The sequence below is a fragment of the Dryobates pubescens genome, chromosome 5, assembly GCF_014839835.1.
Source record: "Dryobates pubescens isolate bDryPub1 chromosome 5, bDryPub1.pri, whole genome shotgun sequence".
Lineage (NCBI taxonomy): Eukaryota > Metazoa > Chordata > Aves > Piciformes > Picidae > Dryobates > Dryobates pubescens.
This window is the reverse complement of record NC_071616.1, coordinates 23,159,242-23,176,265: the sequence shown is the minus strand read 5'-3', so window position 1 is coordinate 23,176,265 and position 17,024 is coordinate 23,159,242. Positions and strand designations below refer to the sequence as shown.

The following is a 17,024-nucleotide window of genomic DNA, read 5'->3' as shown; positions in this document are numbered from 1 at the left end:
TGTGTACTGTACTCCTTTAATTTTTGCTTGACTTTGCATGACTATATGTTCTAAATGGATTAAACGTTTTTCTGTTATTGACATTAATTAAGCAAGCATGCAGGGTTTGGATTTAAAGGGCCTTCTGTGGAAAAGCAATAAACAGTATTTCTAGGTCGATAACTTGAATCAAACTTGGTGATAACATTTGTTGATCTGAAAAATTAAATTTTGACCTCTCAGGGCAAACAGACTTCTCTCTTTTTTAGCATGCTAAAGTGGGATTGCTTTATTCTCATTTTCATGATTTCTTTTTTGGTATTTTGTATTACATGTCTTACATGAAGTGGGCAACTCACTCTCCCTCTATCCTGCCTGGTGTTCCTATGTCAGTGCTATCCTTTCCTCTACTTCATATTGTGTAATTGGTTTTTTCACCCATGTGTGTTCCCTCCAGACAAAATATTCTGATTCATGAAATAGAGGTGGTTAGTGTTTGGGTTTTGCTTTTTTTTTTTTTTTATTGGGCAGTTACTTCTATGAGCAGAGCCTGAAGAGAGGCCTGCCTTTTGCCTTTAAATTCTTCTGAAGTGGTCAAGCTGACTGGTTTTTCTTAGCTATCAGAGAGCAGGTGGTGTTTGTAAAGCAACAAATAAAAAAAAATACCCAAATTACCTTGGAAGATCTACTGATTGGCTTCCCTATGGAATGCAATCACTAGTAAGCATTGTATTCTTTGATGTAGTGGTTTACATTCTCCCAAAAAGAACCAAAATTCCTACTGTAAGTAAACCTGTTGTTAACTATTAAAATGAACATGCTGAGGTTCATGTGCATGTTTACAGGTTCTGTATAAACTTTGTCCCTTAAAATTAACCAAGGATATTTGGCTGCAAAGAATAACTTGGTCTTAAAAATTCAGGGTAAAAATATCAAGATTTTTATTCCTTAAATTGTTCATACATTAAAAATGACAGTGGATATCTGTAATTGGAGTACTTCGGTTGATCTTCAAGTCAGGTGCAAGGCAGATAAGAATCCTGATAGAATAATTATGTTTTTAGTATGAGTAAGTATCTTTGATTTTTCTAAACTATATACTGCAAGAAGACAAGCTTTTGGGCCTGTCAGACCACTTTCGGGCGTGATATGAAAGCAATAAATTTCCCTACTACAGACTAGCTGGTAGGAGTCACTCTTCTTTTATGTGAAGTGTCAGGCAGCCAGAGCAGCATTGCGGCAGGCAACTGCAAAGTGCAGGAGATGATAATGGTGGGGAGATGTAAGTAAAAGTAATAAGGTGATTCTCAGTCTGAGTGGCATAAAAATCAGCAATTAATCTTTGCTATAGACATAGCTATGTTTGATTTTTTTTGTTTGCTTGGGGTTTTTTTGTTTTTGTTTGCTCACACTGGATTTAGGAATTTTTACTATTTGTTTTTTTTATCCTAGGCTCATGTTTTAGAGGTGTCTCGTTAGTCACACAATCGGTGTTTAACTGGGAAGTTCAGTGTTTCTGTTTCAGGTTGATAGTACCCAAAAGCTTGTGTGCTTATGCCTAATGTGCTAGTTAGCATAAAAAAAGTTACAGTCTGTATCTATCAAATTCATCTTGCCTTTGTTCATTGAATCCTTATCACTGCTGCAGCATCACTAGTATAAGACTGTATGAATACTGAGCCTTTTCACTCATCGCATACTTCTCATGGGAGTTTAGATTTCAGTTTACTGAATCCTGCAAAGCTGAAGTCTCTGTTTAAAAGAGAGAACAATAGATACAATTTAACGTGAAACATAAACAGCTACATTTTCATCTTGTAATCACTTGGCGGCAAGGCATTTTGCCATTTGCAGGAATAATTGTAATTGTTGTTCATTCCAGTTGCTACAGCTAAGGGCTCTCAAAACTGTTACCTTAATATTATCAGTAATAGTTTCTGTACTTGACACTGAGAGTGAAAAGCATGTAAATTGAACCATGGCTTGTATTTGGGTTGGATTCTTTCAGCTTTCATTGCTGCATTAGAGAAGGTATAGAAGTTTACACTTTGATTGTGTGTGTGTGTGTGTATACATACACACAAAATATTCACAAGGTGAGCAAAGGAGTGAAACAGAATTTTGTCTGGAGGTTAGGTGAGAACACTTCTCTTCTTGCACTTTTGTTTGAAGGAAATTCCTGACAGAAGTTAAAGCTGAAATGAATGCACCGTGAATTGTTCCTTTCTTCTGATTCTGTTTTTTATTTGTTTGTTTCCTTTATTTCTGTGTTAACGTCAGCCAAAACAAATAAAATCCTTTCTTTGTTTACAAAATGTAATACTAAAGCTACCCCTTCTTAAAGGTGTTTTGTGCTTCATACAAATGCTACCTTACTGCGCAGCATCATTCACGCTCATCCGTAAGTTGCATGTCATGCGGTAGTCCCATAGGCAAAACCATACAAAGATGAACCTTCTGCTAATTGCGAAGGCCTGCGCGTTTTCCTTAAGGACAGTTTGAATACACCAGAAAAATTTGTTTGACCTAGAAATACTGTAACCATAACTGTTCAACATTGAAAACTGTTGAATTTTTCCCAACAGTTTCATTCAGTTTTTCTCTCTCCATTTCTGACAGGCCTAGATGCCTTTTGTGATTCTTATACTGTCTCCTGCATGACGGGCGTGCACCATCTTCAAGCTTTAACTTCTCTCTTCAGTACTGACTGCTGTGTTTTAGCAACCCCCTTAAGATTCTTGTTAGAGCTACACTTCCCTGTAAACTGGCCATTCCTTCAGTGCTGGTGTCTCTTCTGGTTTTCTATCTCTGTACATGTGTAGCTTTGCCAGCTATGTATCTAGTCATACAAAATGTTATTACAACCATTTGCTGTGTAATACATTAGTAAAAAACAAACAAAAATGAAAACAAACAAGTTACAATGAACTTTATAAGTAGCTGTTCACTATGGAAAAAAGGTAGTTAAAAATATCACACAAGGTATTATTGAAATGGCATGATGGTGATCTTTACGGGAGAAAAACCAAATCAGTAAAAGTAAGGCATGTTCTCCAAGTGCTTTAAAATGTATTTAGAGACCTACTATATGGTTAACATCAATATGGAACTCTGGATGTCTTCTCTTACGACTATTCTAAAGTAGCATTGCTGTTTAGTCTTTGTGTGAGATTTGGGCAATTATGCTTTTCTCTACTAATCTTGGTGTTCAGTGATTTGTGTATTTGTCTTTCTAACTTCTAATAAACTCACTCCAACTCAGGTGTCTGTCTTTGTCTGCTTAGTAGTACTTTACTTTCTTCTTTTACAATTTTTCTCTAATAATCACCTAAGATTTCTATGAAATAAGAAGTGGTCACTTCTAATCTTACTAAACTGTAGTGTTTAGGGTTGCTTTTTTAAGAGCAAAATACAGAATTGTGATTAGCTGGAAGTTTCTTTGGATCAGCACAGCAGTGGCAAATGTGAATGAAACGTATGAAAAAGTAATTCCATTGTGCTGTAAGTTTTCTTTGGTGAAAGTTAAAATGAAGGCTAGGAGCTTAGCCATTCATGTTTCTTGTAAGAAAGATTTTTGTTTAAGGGTTTTAGGATTAAACAGACATGTTTACAAGTAATGCAGGCATGTAGAAAAAAGAAACAGTTGGTTTTTTACTTAGACCGGTGGAACGCTTTTGCTTGAGGCTTGTACTGCGTTAGCCACACTGCGCTCATGAGCTGGTAACAAGGTGGTGGTGAACGGTTTGACTGCTGCGCTGGGGATTTACTGGTTTTTGAATCATGGCTTGAGCATGGCTTCACCTTTTGGAAATCTTTGTTACAGTTCAGAAGGAACCTTTTGTTTTGGTAAAGTTATAGCTCCCTGATGTCCTGTGTTTCGGTAATTGTACCACGTCTATATTAATAGCAATCTAAACAGAACAGTTTCATAAATGAAATGGTTTTGAGCCAGGTTTGGGGGAGGGCAGCAACCTCTTGCACTTTCACATTTGTTCAATTTTTTTCAGGATGGCACTGGATCTTTAAAACGCAGTGGTTCCTTTAGCAAACTTCGTGCTTCCATTAGACGGAGCAGTGAGAAGCTGGTTAGAAAGCTGAAGGGAGGAAGTTCACGAGACAGTGAACCAAAGAACCCAGGGTAATTATCTATTCTTAGCTGTGCTGGTGTGCCTTCCTTCTGTGCCCCCACTGTAGCCTAGGGCAGTACCAAGGGCAGTGTATTCTTCTTTGCTTAGCTTACTGCACATCATAGATATTTCTGTCTTAAAGAGAGATAAAACCAGAACTGTATTTGCTTTTAAGAGTTAACTCAATTTTAACAGTGTTGTTTTTTCCCTTTCTACTGCTTCAGCTATTTGAAGAATAGAAAAATCTCATAGGAGTATCAGTAAATGTTTGTCACCTGTTTCTCCTTTTCACACAGCAGTGAAGTATAATAAATGTTTCTGGTTTTTTTACAATAAAAGCTTAAATACAGTAAACTCACAACTAACATTCTTGATATGTTCTTGAGATAACTTTATGTATTGCTGTGGATATAAACAGCCCTTTTCAGTTTCTGTTTTGGAAATCCAGGTTTCAGAGAGTGGAGGAAAATGTTGAGAACTTGAACCTAGTTGTGCATCTCACTGACATTTTGACCTCTGTGAAATCAATGTCAAAAGTCTAAAATTAATCTGACTTCTCGCTCTTTCCTGTTTGCCATATCATTATGGGTTTGGATGTACATAATATTTCTAATAAATGCATAAAATAGTAATCATCTTTGTCTGCTGTAGAGAAGTTGAGACATTAAAAGGTACTACTGTTATTCATAATAGCATTTGTGGGTGTTCCCCAACATAATCGCTATCAGTTTGGCAGGATTTTTCCTCCCTTGCTGTGTAAAACTGGAACTCACTTAGTTGACAGGAAATGACAATGTGAATTTACACTTTAAACTCTAGAACTTGGAGAGTCTTCTGATGGAATATGAATAATATAGTAGATGATGATGGTAGTACCTGAGACAAGGACCTGGAGACAAATTCAGGCTGATTTGGTAATTAAATTTTACTGTTGACTACCAGAGACTTGAAGCTGAAGGCACTGAATCCAATTCAAGGTCAAAAATACTTCTGTGGTTTTTGATGCATCATTAAGAACTGCCTCTGAGTTGACAGATTGGGAGTAAACTGAAAAGCATGTGATATAGAAGGAGGAAAGACACAAATGTCGAATGATTTAGGGAAAACAAGCAAATGCAAACTGGAATAACCAAAAGGGATTCCTTCTTTTTCTTTAGTATCAACATTTTTAGATGTTGATTTCCTGTTTCTGTTCAGTTCTGTCCAGAGTTCATACATTGTAGCTCAGGTGTATTCTGGCACGGGTAGATACATTTATTCATAGCTAATCTTGCATTTTCTCCTCATTTTTGTGAGACATGGAAAGGTTTTCAGTATCTTACAACTTACTCTCTGTAGTAAGTAAAGCTAACTTTTCCTGCAGATAAATTAACTCTTGTGATTATAGCTGTAGAAAATTACGCTTACGTATAACAAGACATTTGGCTTTGCAGTGTGCTGTAAGAACTCCTCTGCCTTTTTGTCTGCACTTCAGCAGTGTTATTCCATCAAAGCAGAAATGACCTTTCCATATTAACATTAATTATACTGTGGGGTCTGTATCACCAGATTTCCTCATCTAAAGACACTGATGTGTAACAAACTTAAAAATAAAACAGTACTTTTTTGGCTTTCCCTTTTTAGATAAAATATTTCTGTTTTTCAGATGTCACTGTAGTTGTCAAAGAATAATTCATTCTTAAAACTTGTAATAAGTATATTGCCTTGAGAGGCTTTTATGTAGGTATGCATGTTGAGTGTGAAAGATGAGTAAATATTGCAGTTTCTCTTCTTGTAAAATACAGAGGTTTTAAAATCTTGATTTATATTGCCTGGTTCTAACAACAACTGCAGAGATTCCTAGTATTAAACACTGGCTGTGGATCTTGAAGCATAGCTGTATATATTGATTTCCCAAAAAGTAATTCTGATTTCTTTTTTCTGAAGAAACTTCAGTAATGTATTTGTTTGTTTTTTCAGTTTAATGACAGGGATATTCAGTTTGTACTATGCAGACCTTTTGGGTTTAGTGCGTCTAGTGGCTGAATATTGCAATACTGACATAACAAATACATCAGTCATTTTTGTTATGAAGTCAGCCAGTGTAGGTGGAAGACTCACCCGCTCGAGGCAGAGGACTTACCTTCCTCTCTCTTTACCAATATGCCTCTGTTTTCCCTGCCTGGATTCACACCTGTAACTTGCTCTGTGCTTCTGCAAATAGTTACTGGCAGTGTGGGTATGGTTGTGAATGAGGAATACTCAAAACAGAAATACATCAGTATCACAGAATGAAAGAAATACTTAGTATTCACGTTCCTGCTTGATAAAGAAGGCCGAAGGGAATAAAGTGAAAACTCATCAGGGAAGTTGCTCTTTGTCAAAAAGGCTTTTACTTGGTTTTAAAGAATCAAGTCTCATAAGAACTGTTATTTGAGAGATATGTTGCCTGAAGCACGATGTCAGGTGCTTATAGTATTTTAGAATTCAGTAATAATTGAAGCTGGCTTAATTACTGTTGAGTTTGAGTTTTATTTCTTATTTACTTTTAAAAAGTAAGATTTGTAAATTAAGAGCAGGGTGTTGGACTAGATGACCTTCGGATGTCCCTTCCAACCCAGACCATTCTATGAATCGATGGAAAAAAGCCTCCACTTTTATTACTGCTATTACTTATGCACAAGAAAAAACAATTGCATGCTCCTTGTGCAGTCCTGTTTCTAACATGGAGGGAATTAGAAGTGCATTTGCCAAACTAAAGTTCTTAAATACGTTTATTTAAAAAAACCCAAAGCCAACCAACCATAAACCCCACAAAACCCCAACACCAAACGAAAAACTTAAACCCCCAAACCAAACAAAAAACCCACAAACAAACCGCTATCTCATGGATGGTTACAAGTTTTGTGGTTTTAAATGTATTTGCATTTCAGCAGGAACCTAAAGTAGTTGTGTGAATTTTTACCAGTGGATTTTTCACTTCCCTGTAATGTTTTCCATAAACTTCTGCGCTCTTTTGGAGAGTTTTAGATAACATTTTCTTTGTGTTTTACAGATTAACTTACATTGACTTCCACATATAACCTCTGTTGTACATGTTTCCTTGAATAAATGAGAGGTGTATACCATGCATGAGTCTTTGCTTTGTTGTTGCTAACACTCATGTCAAGTATTTTAAACTGTGTGCATTCTAGCTTTTGAAATGTTCAGCTGTAGTGCTAGGTAAGCTTATGTTAAGTGGCAGCTGTTGCCTGTGTTTGTTAGTGTTTTGGTTCATTGTTCTGCTAAGCCTTTGCTTTATGAAAGCATTTAAAACTCATGCTTCACTTTGACAGTCTTGCTTCAGTAGAAAGAAAAACTGGTTAATATCTAATGTGATCTGTATGGATAAACCTTTCCATGTTTTTGGAAGGCACTGGGAACTTTTATGTCAGCCAGTTGACCCTAAAGCTTTAGGTAGCACTGCAGGATTAGGGCCTCATTGTCTTGCAAATAGCTAATCAAATATGTACTCAGAGCCCTCATTTAGTATTTCTGACATAGTTAAAGAGCTAGTGAAAAATCAAAGCAGACAGAGCCTTCTAAGTAATGTCCAGACATTTTGGGATAAAGGACATCAGGCATTCCAGTTGTAGGTAGCATGATGATAAGAGTCTTAAGGTTGATCTTGAATTCCATTACACACTTTAAAATATTCTTATTAAATTTTGTTTGTGTTTGAGAAATGTAGATAAAGTATTAATCCTTGTCTCAAACAGCAGTGGATATTCCTGTTAATGCTGTGATAGTTGGATTGTCATTAACTCCTGTGTAGGCAATTAATTTCCACTCCCTCTTACCTGTTGCTTTCAATACACTATTCTCGGGTTGTTGTTACCAGTGCTCAGAGCCAAAAGAGTTCATAGCAGCAACCATCTTGTTTTGCTTCACTTTGAAATGCTCTAAATAAATGCTGTACAAAATAGGTCCTGGAGACTTAGCTAGAAGAGGCAGGAAGTACTGACCCAATGTTTGTCATAGTTTCCCCCAGTTAGACGCTGCCTACATGGCAAACTTACTAATGGTTCACTATTTTTTTTTCCCCTAAACTGTTTGAATACTTTGATGCTTTTACACAAAGCTGCATAAAATCAAAAGTGAGAGTTAGTTAATAACCAAATGATGCAAAGTCAGTGTGTTAATTTGATATGCTTTTAAAATTGAGATTTTGAGTTGAAGTGAAATCAGTTGCCTGAAATGTTTAAGCTCTCAGGAGTTTGTAATTGTTTTGTTGTTATATGTTATTTAGAACAAATACAAACCTAAGCTACGTAAATATCTTAAAAGGTATCCCTCAGACCAGTGTGGGGGCATTGTTAAAACTCCTTTAGCTGTGCATTGCTCGTTGTGATACTTGTGGTTTTAGAGCTGTTAGTTTTCAGCTATTCTGATCGGTTTATCCTTGCATGTTCACTGTCCTGGTTGCAGCATGAAGCGTGCCAGTTCTCTGAATGTTCTTAACATGGGTGGCAAGGCTACTGAAGATCATTTTCAAGTAAGAAGCCCTACAATACTCTTCCAAAACTAGCTATCATTAGTAGGGTTTGAGAGAAAAAAACTGTATGATGGATAAGAAAAGAACAAACTCCTAGTCATGGACAACATCCTATCTTAGTAAGATGTTTACAGCACATGCTTAAGGCATTGTTCCTGTAACACTGGTGAATTATGCTAACTTTCAGCAAGTGCTGGAGTCCAACCAGTAAAGAGCATTGGCTTTTATGATACTAAGCAGTATCTGGCTTTGAAGCTTCTAACTATTACAGTGGATATGAGTCTGTTGGAATCTTATGTTCTTGTAAATGCCTCTTAAAAATACAAGAGCTTTTATAGCCCAGTTTCTAAGTATTTGGCCCATTTATTGCAAAGGGCCAAACCATCTTAATTACTCTGCATTTTCAGATTCCCCTTAAATGTGACTTCACTTGTTTCTGAGGTTGTACAGGAGCAGTCTCTAGAAGTTTGTCTGATCTATGTTACGCTTCTGCTAGTACAAAACCTTATTTTTCTTATCTGTTCATGGTGTGCCCAACTGCTACTCACCATTTCCTGGTGTTGCCTAATAAATCACTGTTCCTTAGACTGTCCAATAAGCTAGCAATGTTCTGCATTCTAAACACTGCATTTACTAACACAGTAACTACAACTAATTATAGGAAGATGAAATTGCTTCTGTACTAACCAAATTGTATGAGAGCGTCTTCATCATGGAGCAAGAAAGGCCAAACTGTATGGCTCTCATTCCACCGTCGAGCGGCAGGGAGGTGTCTTAAGTGTATTATCTTTAGTGAGCGTACGGCAGTGCTCTGCAAAGTGTGCACAAAACTTTGCTTAGAGTGAAGTTCAGCCGAAACCCCCAAAATCTAGGGTAAAGCACAATTCTTTGCAGCTGCAATGCCAAGGTGCTCCTAAACTGACTCCTTTGTATATAATTTATGCGACTTCCAGAAGAGTGGTTTATTGTTTGACTTAAAATTAGTTCTCACTTCTTGTGAACTTTTGTGGTTCACTCACTATAGACACTCGTGGCAATTCCCATAGATGGGCTCTTGCATTTCTGGTAAGATTTGGGTCAGGACTGCAAAGGGTGTACATAGACATAGCAAGAGACTTTCAGTATTGCTGATTAAAAGTTGGGGAAAAGGATTTTTATTATATACAAGGAAGGTTGGTGTGGAAGCCCCCCTACCCAACACGAACAAGGCTCCTTCTCCATAGTTCCTTGTATTTGTTTGTTCCTGTTTGTTAAAGCCAGTAATTGTGTGTGTGTGTGTCTCTGTGTTTGAACTACCTGGACATCTGATTAATTTATTTACTTGATTTTTTTTCCCCTTCACACAGGAACGAAATAATTGTCTGACAGACTCGAGAGCTCTGAGTGTCAGTCATACTGATTTGGCGCATTGAGATTCTTGGACAGAAGCTAGCTAATATTCCTTTGTGAATAAAGAAGCACTGAGACCTTCAAAGCTTTGGTTCCTCATCACTATGTATAGGAACACCTACTTTGTAGATTTTGTTGGTTTGTGGTTTTTTTTTTACCCAATGGACTGCTGTTTTTACTTTTCTAAATAGGGGTGATTTTAAACACAGCATTAGTGGGTATTTTCTTCTAAAGGAAAACTATATAGATGTGTATTGCTCATTGCACTGCTCCCATTCATGCTACTTAGGTTGATTTCTTTAATAGATCTGAATATTACAGCAGCCAAAAAAAAAAACAAAGGGGGTAAAAATACAAACATGTGTAAAGCATACCAAAATGCAAAGATGTTTGAAAATACAGGCAAAGTTAAATGTGTAGCAGGAAATATATACAGAGCTAGAATGAGAGGAGGATAAATGTATGTGCATTACTGTAAGAATTCAGGTTGTGCGTACTGTGGTGGTGGGGCTTTCCTCTGCACCACTGATTCTTGTGACCTTAGAAACCTGAGCTGGCAAAACAGCACTTAGCCATGGCTTACTTAACCACTTGACTATTAAATCTTCCAGAAGAGATGGTTGGGGTTCCATCACCTATAGATAGCATGAATAGCAATACCTCTGACCCTGACTTTGATACTTACAGATGTAAGTCTTAGGGCACAACAGTTGATGGAGACAGGATGGTTCATGTTGATCAGGAGAAATGGAAAATTGACCTTTACCTTGAAGAATATTGACGTTTTGGACTGCAGCTGTCCCAGAGCAGCTGCTCTTGCTCTTGGGGAAACAAAGACTCAGGTTGGTTTTCCTGCTTGTTCACTGGAATTCACTGTCCCATTGTTTGCTGAAAGTGCTCCAGCATTTCTTTATGATGATTCCAAATCCTGCCTTTTTCTGTAATAGCTGATGGCAGCAGAAGCAGGCAACTGCACGCTAGGCTGTTACACTGTGGAGCAGCTTCTGTGCCAAGGACCACTCAAATCCTAAGGGCCTCAAGTGGAAGCTCTAGATGGCTGTAAGTGGCAAGGAACTCGCTTGGCCACATGTCCATGTTAAATCTACTTGCGTTAAATATATATGCTGTCTGTGTACAGGACTGCTGCTGGAACTATCTCTGTCTAAAGTGTTTTATAGACACTAGTACCTTTTGCTTTTCTGTAAAGCTTGTAATTTTGTTCTTTTTTTTGTAAAAATTGTTACTTTCGTGAGGTTGGTTAAGAAAGTCAACCCCCCCCCACCTGTGTGTGTACAAATGTATTTGTGGTTGTAGCTGTGAGGTGGAAAATACCGAATGGAACTGAACTTTGGGAAAAGCTGGAATATTCATTCAAGGTCAGCACCAACTGAAGGAGGTAAAACACAGGGACATAAGCAAGTTTCAGTGTATGAACAGGCTGTGAAGAGTAATTAGAATTAGTACCTTGTAGGAATATGTGACTGGCTTTGCATCTGGTTTTAAGTTGTGTTACAATACCTGATGCAAACAGTTGCGTCTGTAATGCACTTAACGTGTTTACCAGGAGGTACCTTATTTAGCATCTCTTTAAAGAAAGCTGTGTGTGGTGTGCCTGCTACAGAGACAGTGTAGGAACAGGGAGACTGATGCTGCTAATGTGTAGAATGTTTAGCACAGAGTAGTGCAATTCATTAATGAACTTGAGCAAGAACAGATTGTTGCTCAGTTATCTAACAATATATACTCATGTAATGTAGACTCTTGGGTTTTAATCTTTTTATTAAGAGCTTTTTATATTAAAAAAATACATAATATATACTTCTTTTGCCCTTAAAGCAAAACATGTTATATGCACCCATTGATGAAATCAGTGCTCTGGACAAAGCCTGACTGAGCTAGCTTTGCCCAGGGAACTCTGCCAGATGTCCACCTGACAGGAGAGCCCTGCTGCAGCCCTTGATTCCCTGCACAGCTTGTGCCAGTGACTGTCCTGTCCCACTGGCTGTGTGGCAAGAAACTCACTGCAAATGCCCCTTTCAATCAGCCTGTGTCACACCAGCACGGTGCTACTGCCGTAGGAGTGGCTCAGCAGGCCTTGGAACACAGTTCTGCAGTCACTGTTTCACTTGGAGACAGTTAAAATCTGGCTTCCGAAAAAACCCCACGGAACTGTTGGAACACAGAACTCACTTTGGTAATAAGGAATCGTTTAAAATAAAATGGTGTGTTTTTTGCATCCATCTGTCAGCTTTGAAGGAAAATTGGTTTTGCAGCCTCTCTAAAAAAAACCTAAATCCAACAAACAACCCCCCAACCCTCCCTCCTCCTCCCCCCCCCGCAAAGACCAACTTGTGTAAATAGCAATGAACTATTTGACCAGGCCAGGTTAGTGTACATGATGTTTTTAAAATCTGAGACCATGGTATGGTGATGGTGAAGGAGTTCTCTTGTTCGGGACCTTACTGTTGGTGGCATTACTAGCACTGTGCTTTTAAATGTTTTAAACCTTTTTACAGTATTTTAAAGTGTGTTGGAAGATGAAGTTGTTGAGCTACTGCTTATTAAACAGTTTTTACCTGTAAAAGGGTTTTTTTTGTTTGTTTTTCAGAGAGGAAACACATTTCAAGACATTTTTCTATAAATGGCTATAGATGATAGCCAGGCCTTTATAGTTATGAACCAGTGAGCTCTTTGCAGTTTGAGAAGAACTTGTACAAAAACAGAGTCAAGTTAGCATTTCTTGTGTTTGAATCATGAAGGAATTGCATTCAGGACATGCTTTGTATACATTTACATTTCAGGTGGGCTTCTCAGTTGGCTTTTATGTAAGATTTTCTTCTGGGATTTCCTTTGTTCCAGTTGTCACAGTCTGCATAAAGTGTAAAGCCAGAACACCCTGTCCTGTAGTTCCTAGGTGTCTTCAGTACCAAATTGAATCAACAGTGCTGATGAAACAGAAAACTGACATCTCCTTAGGAAAACTGCAACCTTAGCAGTGCTGTTTTGTCTTTAATGCATTTGTCCTTGCCCAGAAGGGTAAGGGTGAAACATCATTAAAAACAAAATAAGGACTCCAGGCGAGCCCAGTTCCTCTAGAACCTCCTACAAACAGTGGCTAGTTCTTCTGGGGTGCATAGTCGGCAAGGGTCATACATGGAACTGTTAACTGAGGGAAAGGTGCCTGCTGCCCTTCGGTTTGTCTGGTTGTGTGCCAGCCTTTAGGAATATTGGCAGTATTTGGTCTTGAGTTTAGACTTTGTGAAATATTACTGTAAAGTGTGACTGCTTCATGATTTGCTTCTCTCCTAGAGGAATATCTGGACTACTGCTGTGATGTTTGTGCTTGCAGCACTGCAGGGATAGAACATAGCACTTAACAGAAACACAGTTGGACACATTCTCTAGAGTTTGTACCTTTTCTTAGAACACCATCTCCACCGTCCCCTCACAAGCCCTCCTGAATGGTAGTACATTAAAATGGTTTTAAGTTTGAGAAATATTTGTGCTTAAATTGTACCATTTGAATCCAGTACTTCTGGGAAAAGCATGGTTCTGTTGTAAATTTGTAGCAAAAGGGGTGTGCAGTGCTTTGTTGAAAGTGTTTACAATACTTGATGCGTTCAAGTTACTTTAGTTTCTGTTACACAGGTCGTGTATTTTGTCTGGAAGCTGCTATGAGAATTGCATTGCAGGTTATGTCAGCCTGTACTGAGAGAAAAAGTGTTAAAAGATGTGGTGCTGTGATGTTTACCCTTTAATTCCAGTAACTTTACTTACTTTGATGTAAACATGGGATTTGTAGACTTCCCCCCCACCAGTAGCTTAGATCTGAGGGAAATCTAGAATATTCATCTGATTAGTTTTTAAACTTTTTAAAATAAGCCACTCACAGCAGTCTCGGGACACCGAGCTGTCATGGTCAGAGTTTTTGGTGGGTTTATGTTAAAGCCCAAAGCAGCAAAGCAAGAAGCTATCCACAGTGCCACCATCTGATGACAGAGGTTGAAAGACCTGAGTTGTTGAGAATTTGTTTATTCTCACAGTGAAGTAACAAAACTGGTCTTTACTTACGGCTGCTTTTACATGAGAACTGTAGTTGGAAGTTCATGGGATGCTCCAGCTACATCAGAGAGCTTGAAGCTGCTCCAGTGGCTGCACTGGCAATGAAAGAGAGAGACTAAAAAGTGTACAGCAGAAACAAGCACAGTGAAGTAGCTTTTAAAATCAGATCAGTTGTGAGGCTCCCTATACTTACACTCAAGTCCCAGTTCAAACATGAAAAGTTACCAAGTCTGTAAGTAAAATTTTAAATTGCATCATACCTGCTTGTCTTACCCCAGAAAACTGCTGAAAAGCAAACTTCCACAAATGTTATTTGCAACAAACAGTAGTAATTTACTGTCTCTGCCTCAAGAAACTTGCAATGAGACTGTGTAGTGTGCTTGACTCCATCAAATAGGTCAGTTGTGTCAATTCTTTACCAAGCACAAATTACTTTGCTTCTAGATTTCCAAAGCAGTGTTCCCAGAACCCAGTATGATCTCCCTGCTTGGGAAAGGCTCTTTAAAATACATCACAGACCCCAAGATTAATTTGAAACTTCAAAACTTTTTCAAGTGTTAATGTTTCAATGTGTAAAAAAATATTTAACTGTAATCTTACAGGATAAAGATGCTAGAGTTAATGCAGTGTAGAATGTAAATCTTCTTTGTAAAAATTCATTCTTTTTTTCCTGTATAGAAACACGTGTCAATTGTGAAATCCAAAGATGAATAAAGCTGTGTCAAGGGAAGCTTCTTAAATTGCATTTATTAAAACTTAAGCATACCTCAACACTTTGACACAAGGCTTCAAAGAGGGCAGATGTTTGTGTAGTCTTCATGAGGGCTTGCACCTGCAAAGCTGTACTAATGCCAGACAAACAGTTTTGACTTCTGGCGGGATGTGAGTAACTAAAGAAAGGGGCAGAAACTGCAGGTGAACATTCAGTTCCTCAGATTTAAGCTTCCAGCTGGAGAGTTAAGAACCAATGTGGGCAGTGACAGGGAGACAGTAAGCTGTTACTTGAATTTGTTAGTAAAAGTGCTTTTCATCAAGCAAACTGGGACTTGGGTTACAGACCCACCGCTGACTCTTTAGCACATCTCATTGCTGCAAGCAGTCAGGTTGCAGAAAGGGCTATCCAAATACTTCAAAACCAAGCTTAAGATGTGTATCAGACTGTTCTGAAGACAGGCTCCCAGGATTGGAGCCTGGGCTTTGATTAGGTTTTTGTGGGTGAATGTTCAGATGGAGTTAGACTGACTTCCACTAACCAGCTACACCCATCTCTGGCTTTGTTTTTGTTACAAATCAAACTAGTAGAACATGATGAGCAATATATTGCCTGAAGTGCCTGTCCCAGATACAGAGGCAAGGGATGGAAGATAATAATTGGAGTGTTACCAATGCTGCACTAGTTTATCTTCATTGACAGGAACAAGACGTGGGACACAAGGAATGGAAGACTGAGGGAGCCGTGCCTCTGAGCTGTACTGCACTAACTTTTCCCTTAGACCGAGTACAGCAAGACTTCAAAGCCTCATGGCTTGATTTTTATTACAAAACAGCTGAGGCCATGCTCATTTCCAAATACAGAGAATGAAGACATTTAGAAAAGAGACTGAAAGACAATCTGTTATGCTATTTACACAAGGCACCTTCCAATGACTGAAGATATCTCAGAAGGCACTGAAAGCAACTCATTCTTCTTTCTGCTTGCTTGGAGCTCCCTTTAGCTTCAAGGTGTGACTGCATGTTACCCTCCTGAACTTCCTTGAGACTGTCACACTTCCTCTTCTGGGACTTTGAGAGGTCTTCTGCCAGAGAGCTCCAGCTCACCCCATGTAACGCTAGGCAAAACTTTCCCTTTCTGTTACCCAGCTGCATGTTTCCCCAAGAAAAGGTGGCTGCTGTCTCCTTAGAATATTACTGAGGTAAGGTAGAAGAGCTACATTTTTCACTAATATAGCAAACCTGAAGAACATACTGCAATATATCTGGACTTTTACTAAGAGGCAGTCCTCTCAACCTGTATTTATGGAAGGTTTTATTGTTTACCCTATGGAGAACAAGAAGTTCTGATCTGCCAAAAGACAGAAAAACATTAACACCCTGGTAGACTTCTTGTTTGGGCAACTTGTGGAAGCAGGGAGACAGGGGAAAATCTGCGAGCGTAGGAAGTATGTAATCATCATACACTGGCAAGGGTGCATACCCACATACCAGAGGCCAAGTAAGGTCTTTTGAAAGGTGACTTCAGTTAGCTGTCTCACTGACTGCAGCAGTGACTAGAAAAAAGCAGATAGCATAGCAGTAAGCTGAGCACAACAGATGATGTGACAAATAGTGCAAAGAAACAGTAAGTGCACAGCTCTAACAACCCTGAGAAGAGTAACAGCTCCATGGAAGGATGAAAACAGCTAGAGGTAATCTTCAGAAGCACAGCTTAGCAAAGAGACTATGGTAAGGACAGAAGATACAACAGTGAGCGCTCCGGAAGCCGATGAAGAATGCTGTTCAATTCCAGCAGAACACAGAGCTGTACAGCATGTTGGGAAGAATACAAATAGAGCCCTGGCTCTGAAACCACCTGGTTAGAGAGCTTCAGCCATGGGCAAACAGAGCAAGGGGCTGGGAGAGGAGGGATGTAGTTTGGTATTTTTTTTAATGGAAGAGGCTACAGAGATTTTTGCTGTGCATGGAAGGGAACAGAAAGCGTGAAAAGAACCACTTTAAAAAACCCAACCACCTGTAGAAGTTCTATAAAGCTAGAGCTGTCCACCTGGTACAAAACAAGTAAAATTTTAATTCTTGCAGCACCATGTTAAATATTTTTCTGCTAATTTATTATTGATCCTAGTATTAATAACAAGTGGTTTTAAAATAAGGTAGCTTCTTTGTGCTGCTTCCGAGGCCCTACAGATAGAATGCTTCCAGGTAACAGCAGCCTGAGGGCCAGAAGCACTAGCAGGCAC

At 38.6% G+C, this 17,024-nt stretch overlaps 1 protein-coding gene across 7 annotated transcripts in view; it reads left to right on the top strand.

The window, feature by feature from the left end:
- Positions 1–11,921, top strand: part of KLC1 (kinesin light chain 1) — a 45,809-nt gene extending 33,888 nt beyond the window's left edge. For 3 of the 7 annotated variants that reach the window (XM_054161784.1, XM_054161782.1, XM_054161783.1), the window contains 3 exons: positions 3,987–4,117; positions 8,553–8,619; positions 9,966–11,921. In XM_054161784.1, coding sequence (XP_054017759.1) covers positions 3,987–4,117; positions 8,553–8,619; positions 9,966–10,031 — 264 coding nt within the window. In that variant the 3' untranslated portion in view covers positions 10,032–11,921. Of the gene's footprint in view, positions 1–2,598; positions 3,241–3,986; positions 4,118–8,552; positions 8,620–9,965 lie in introns of those variants that run through there. The other 4 variants (XM_054161786.1, XM_054161785.1, XM_054161788.1 and 1 more) reach the window with 2 other exon arrangements.
- Positions 11,922–17,024: the final 5,103 nt, after the last annotated feature.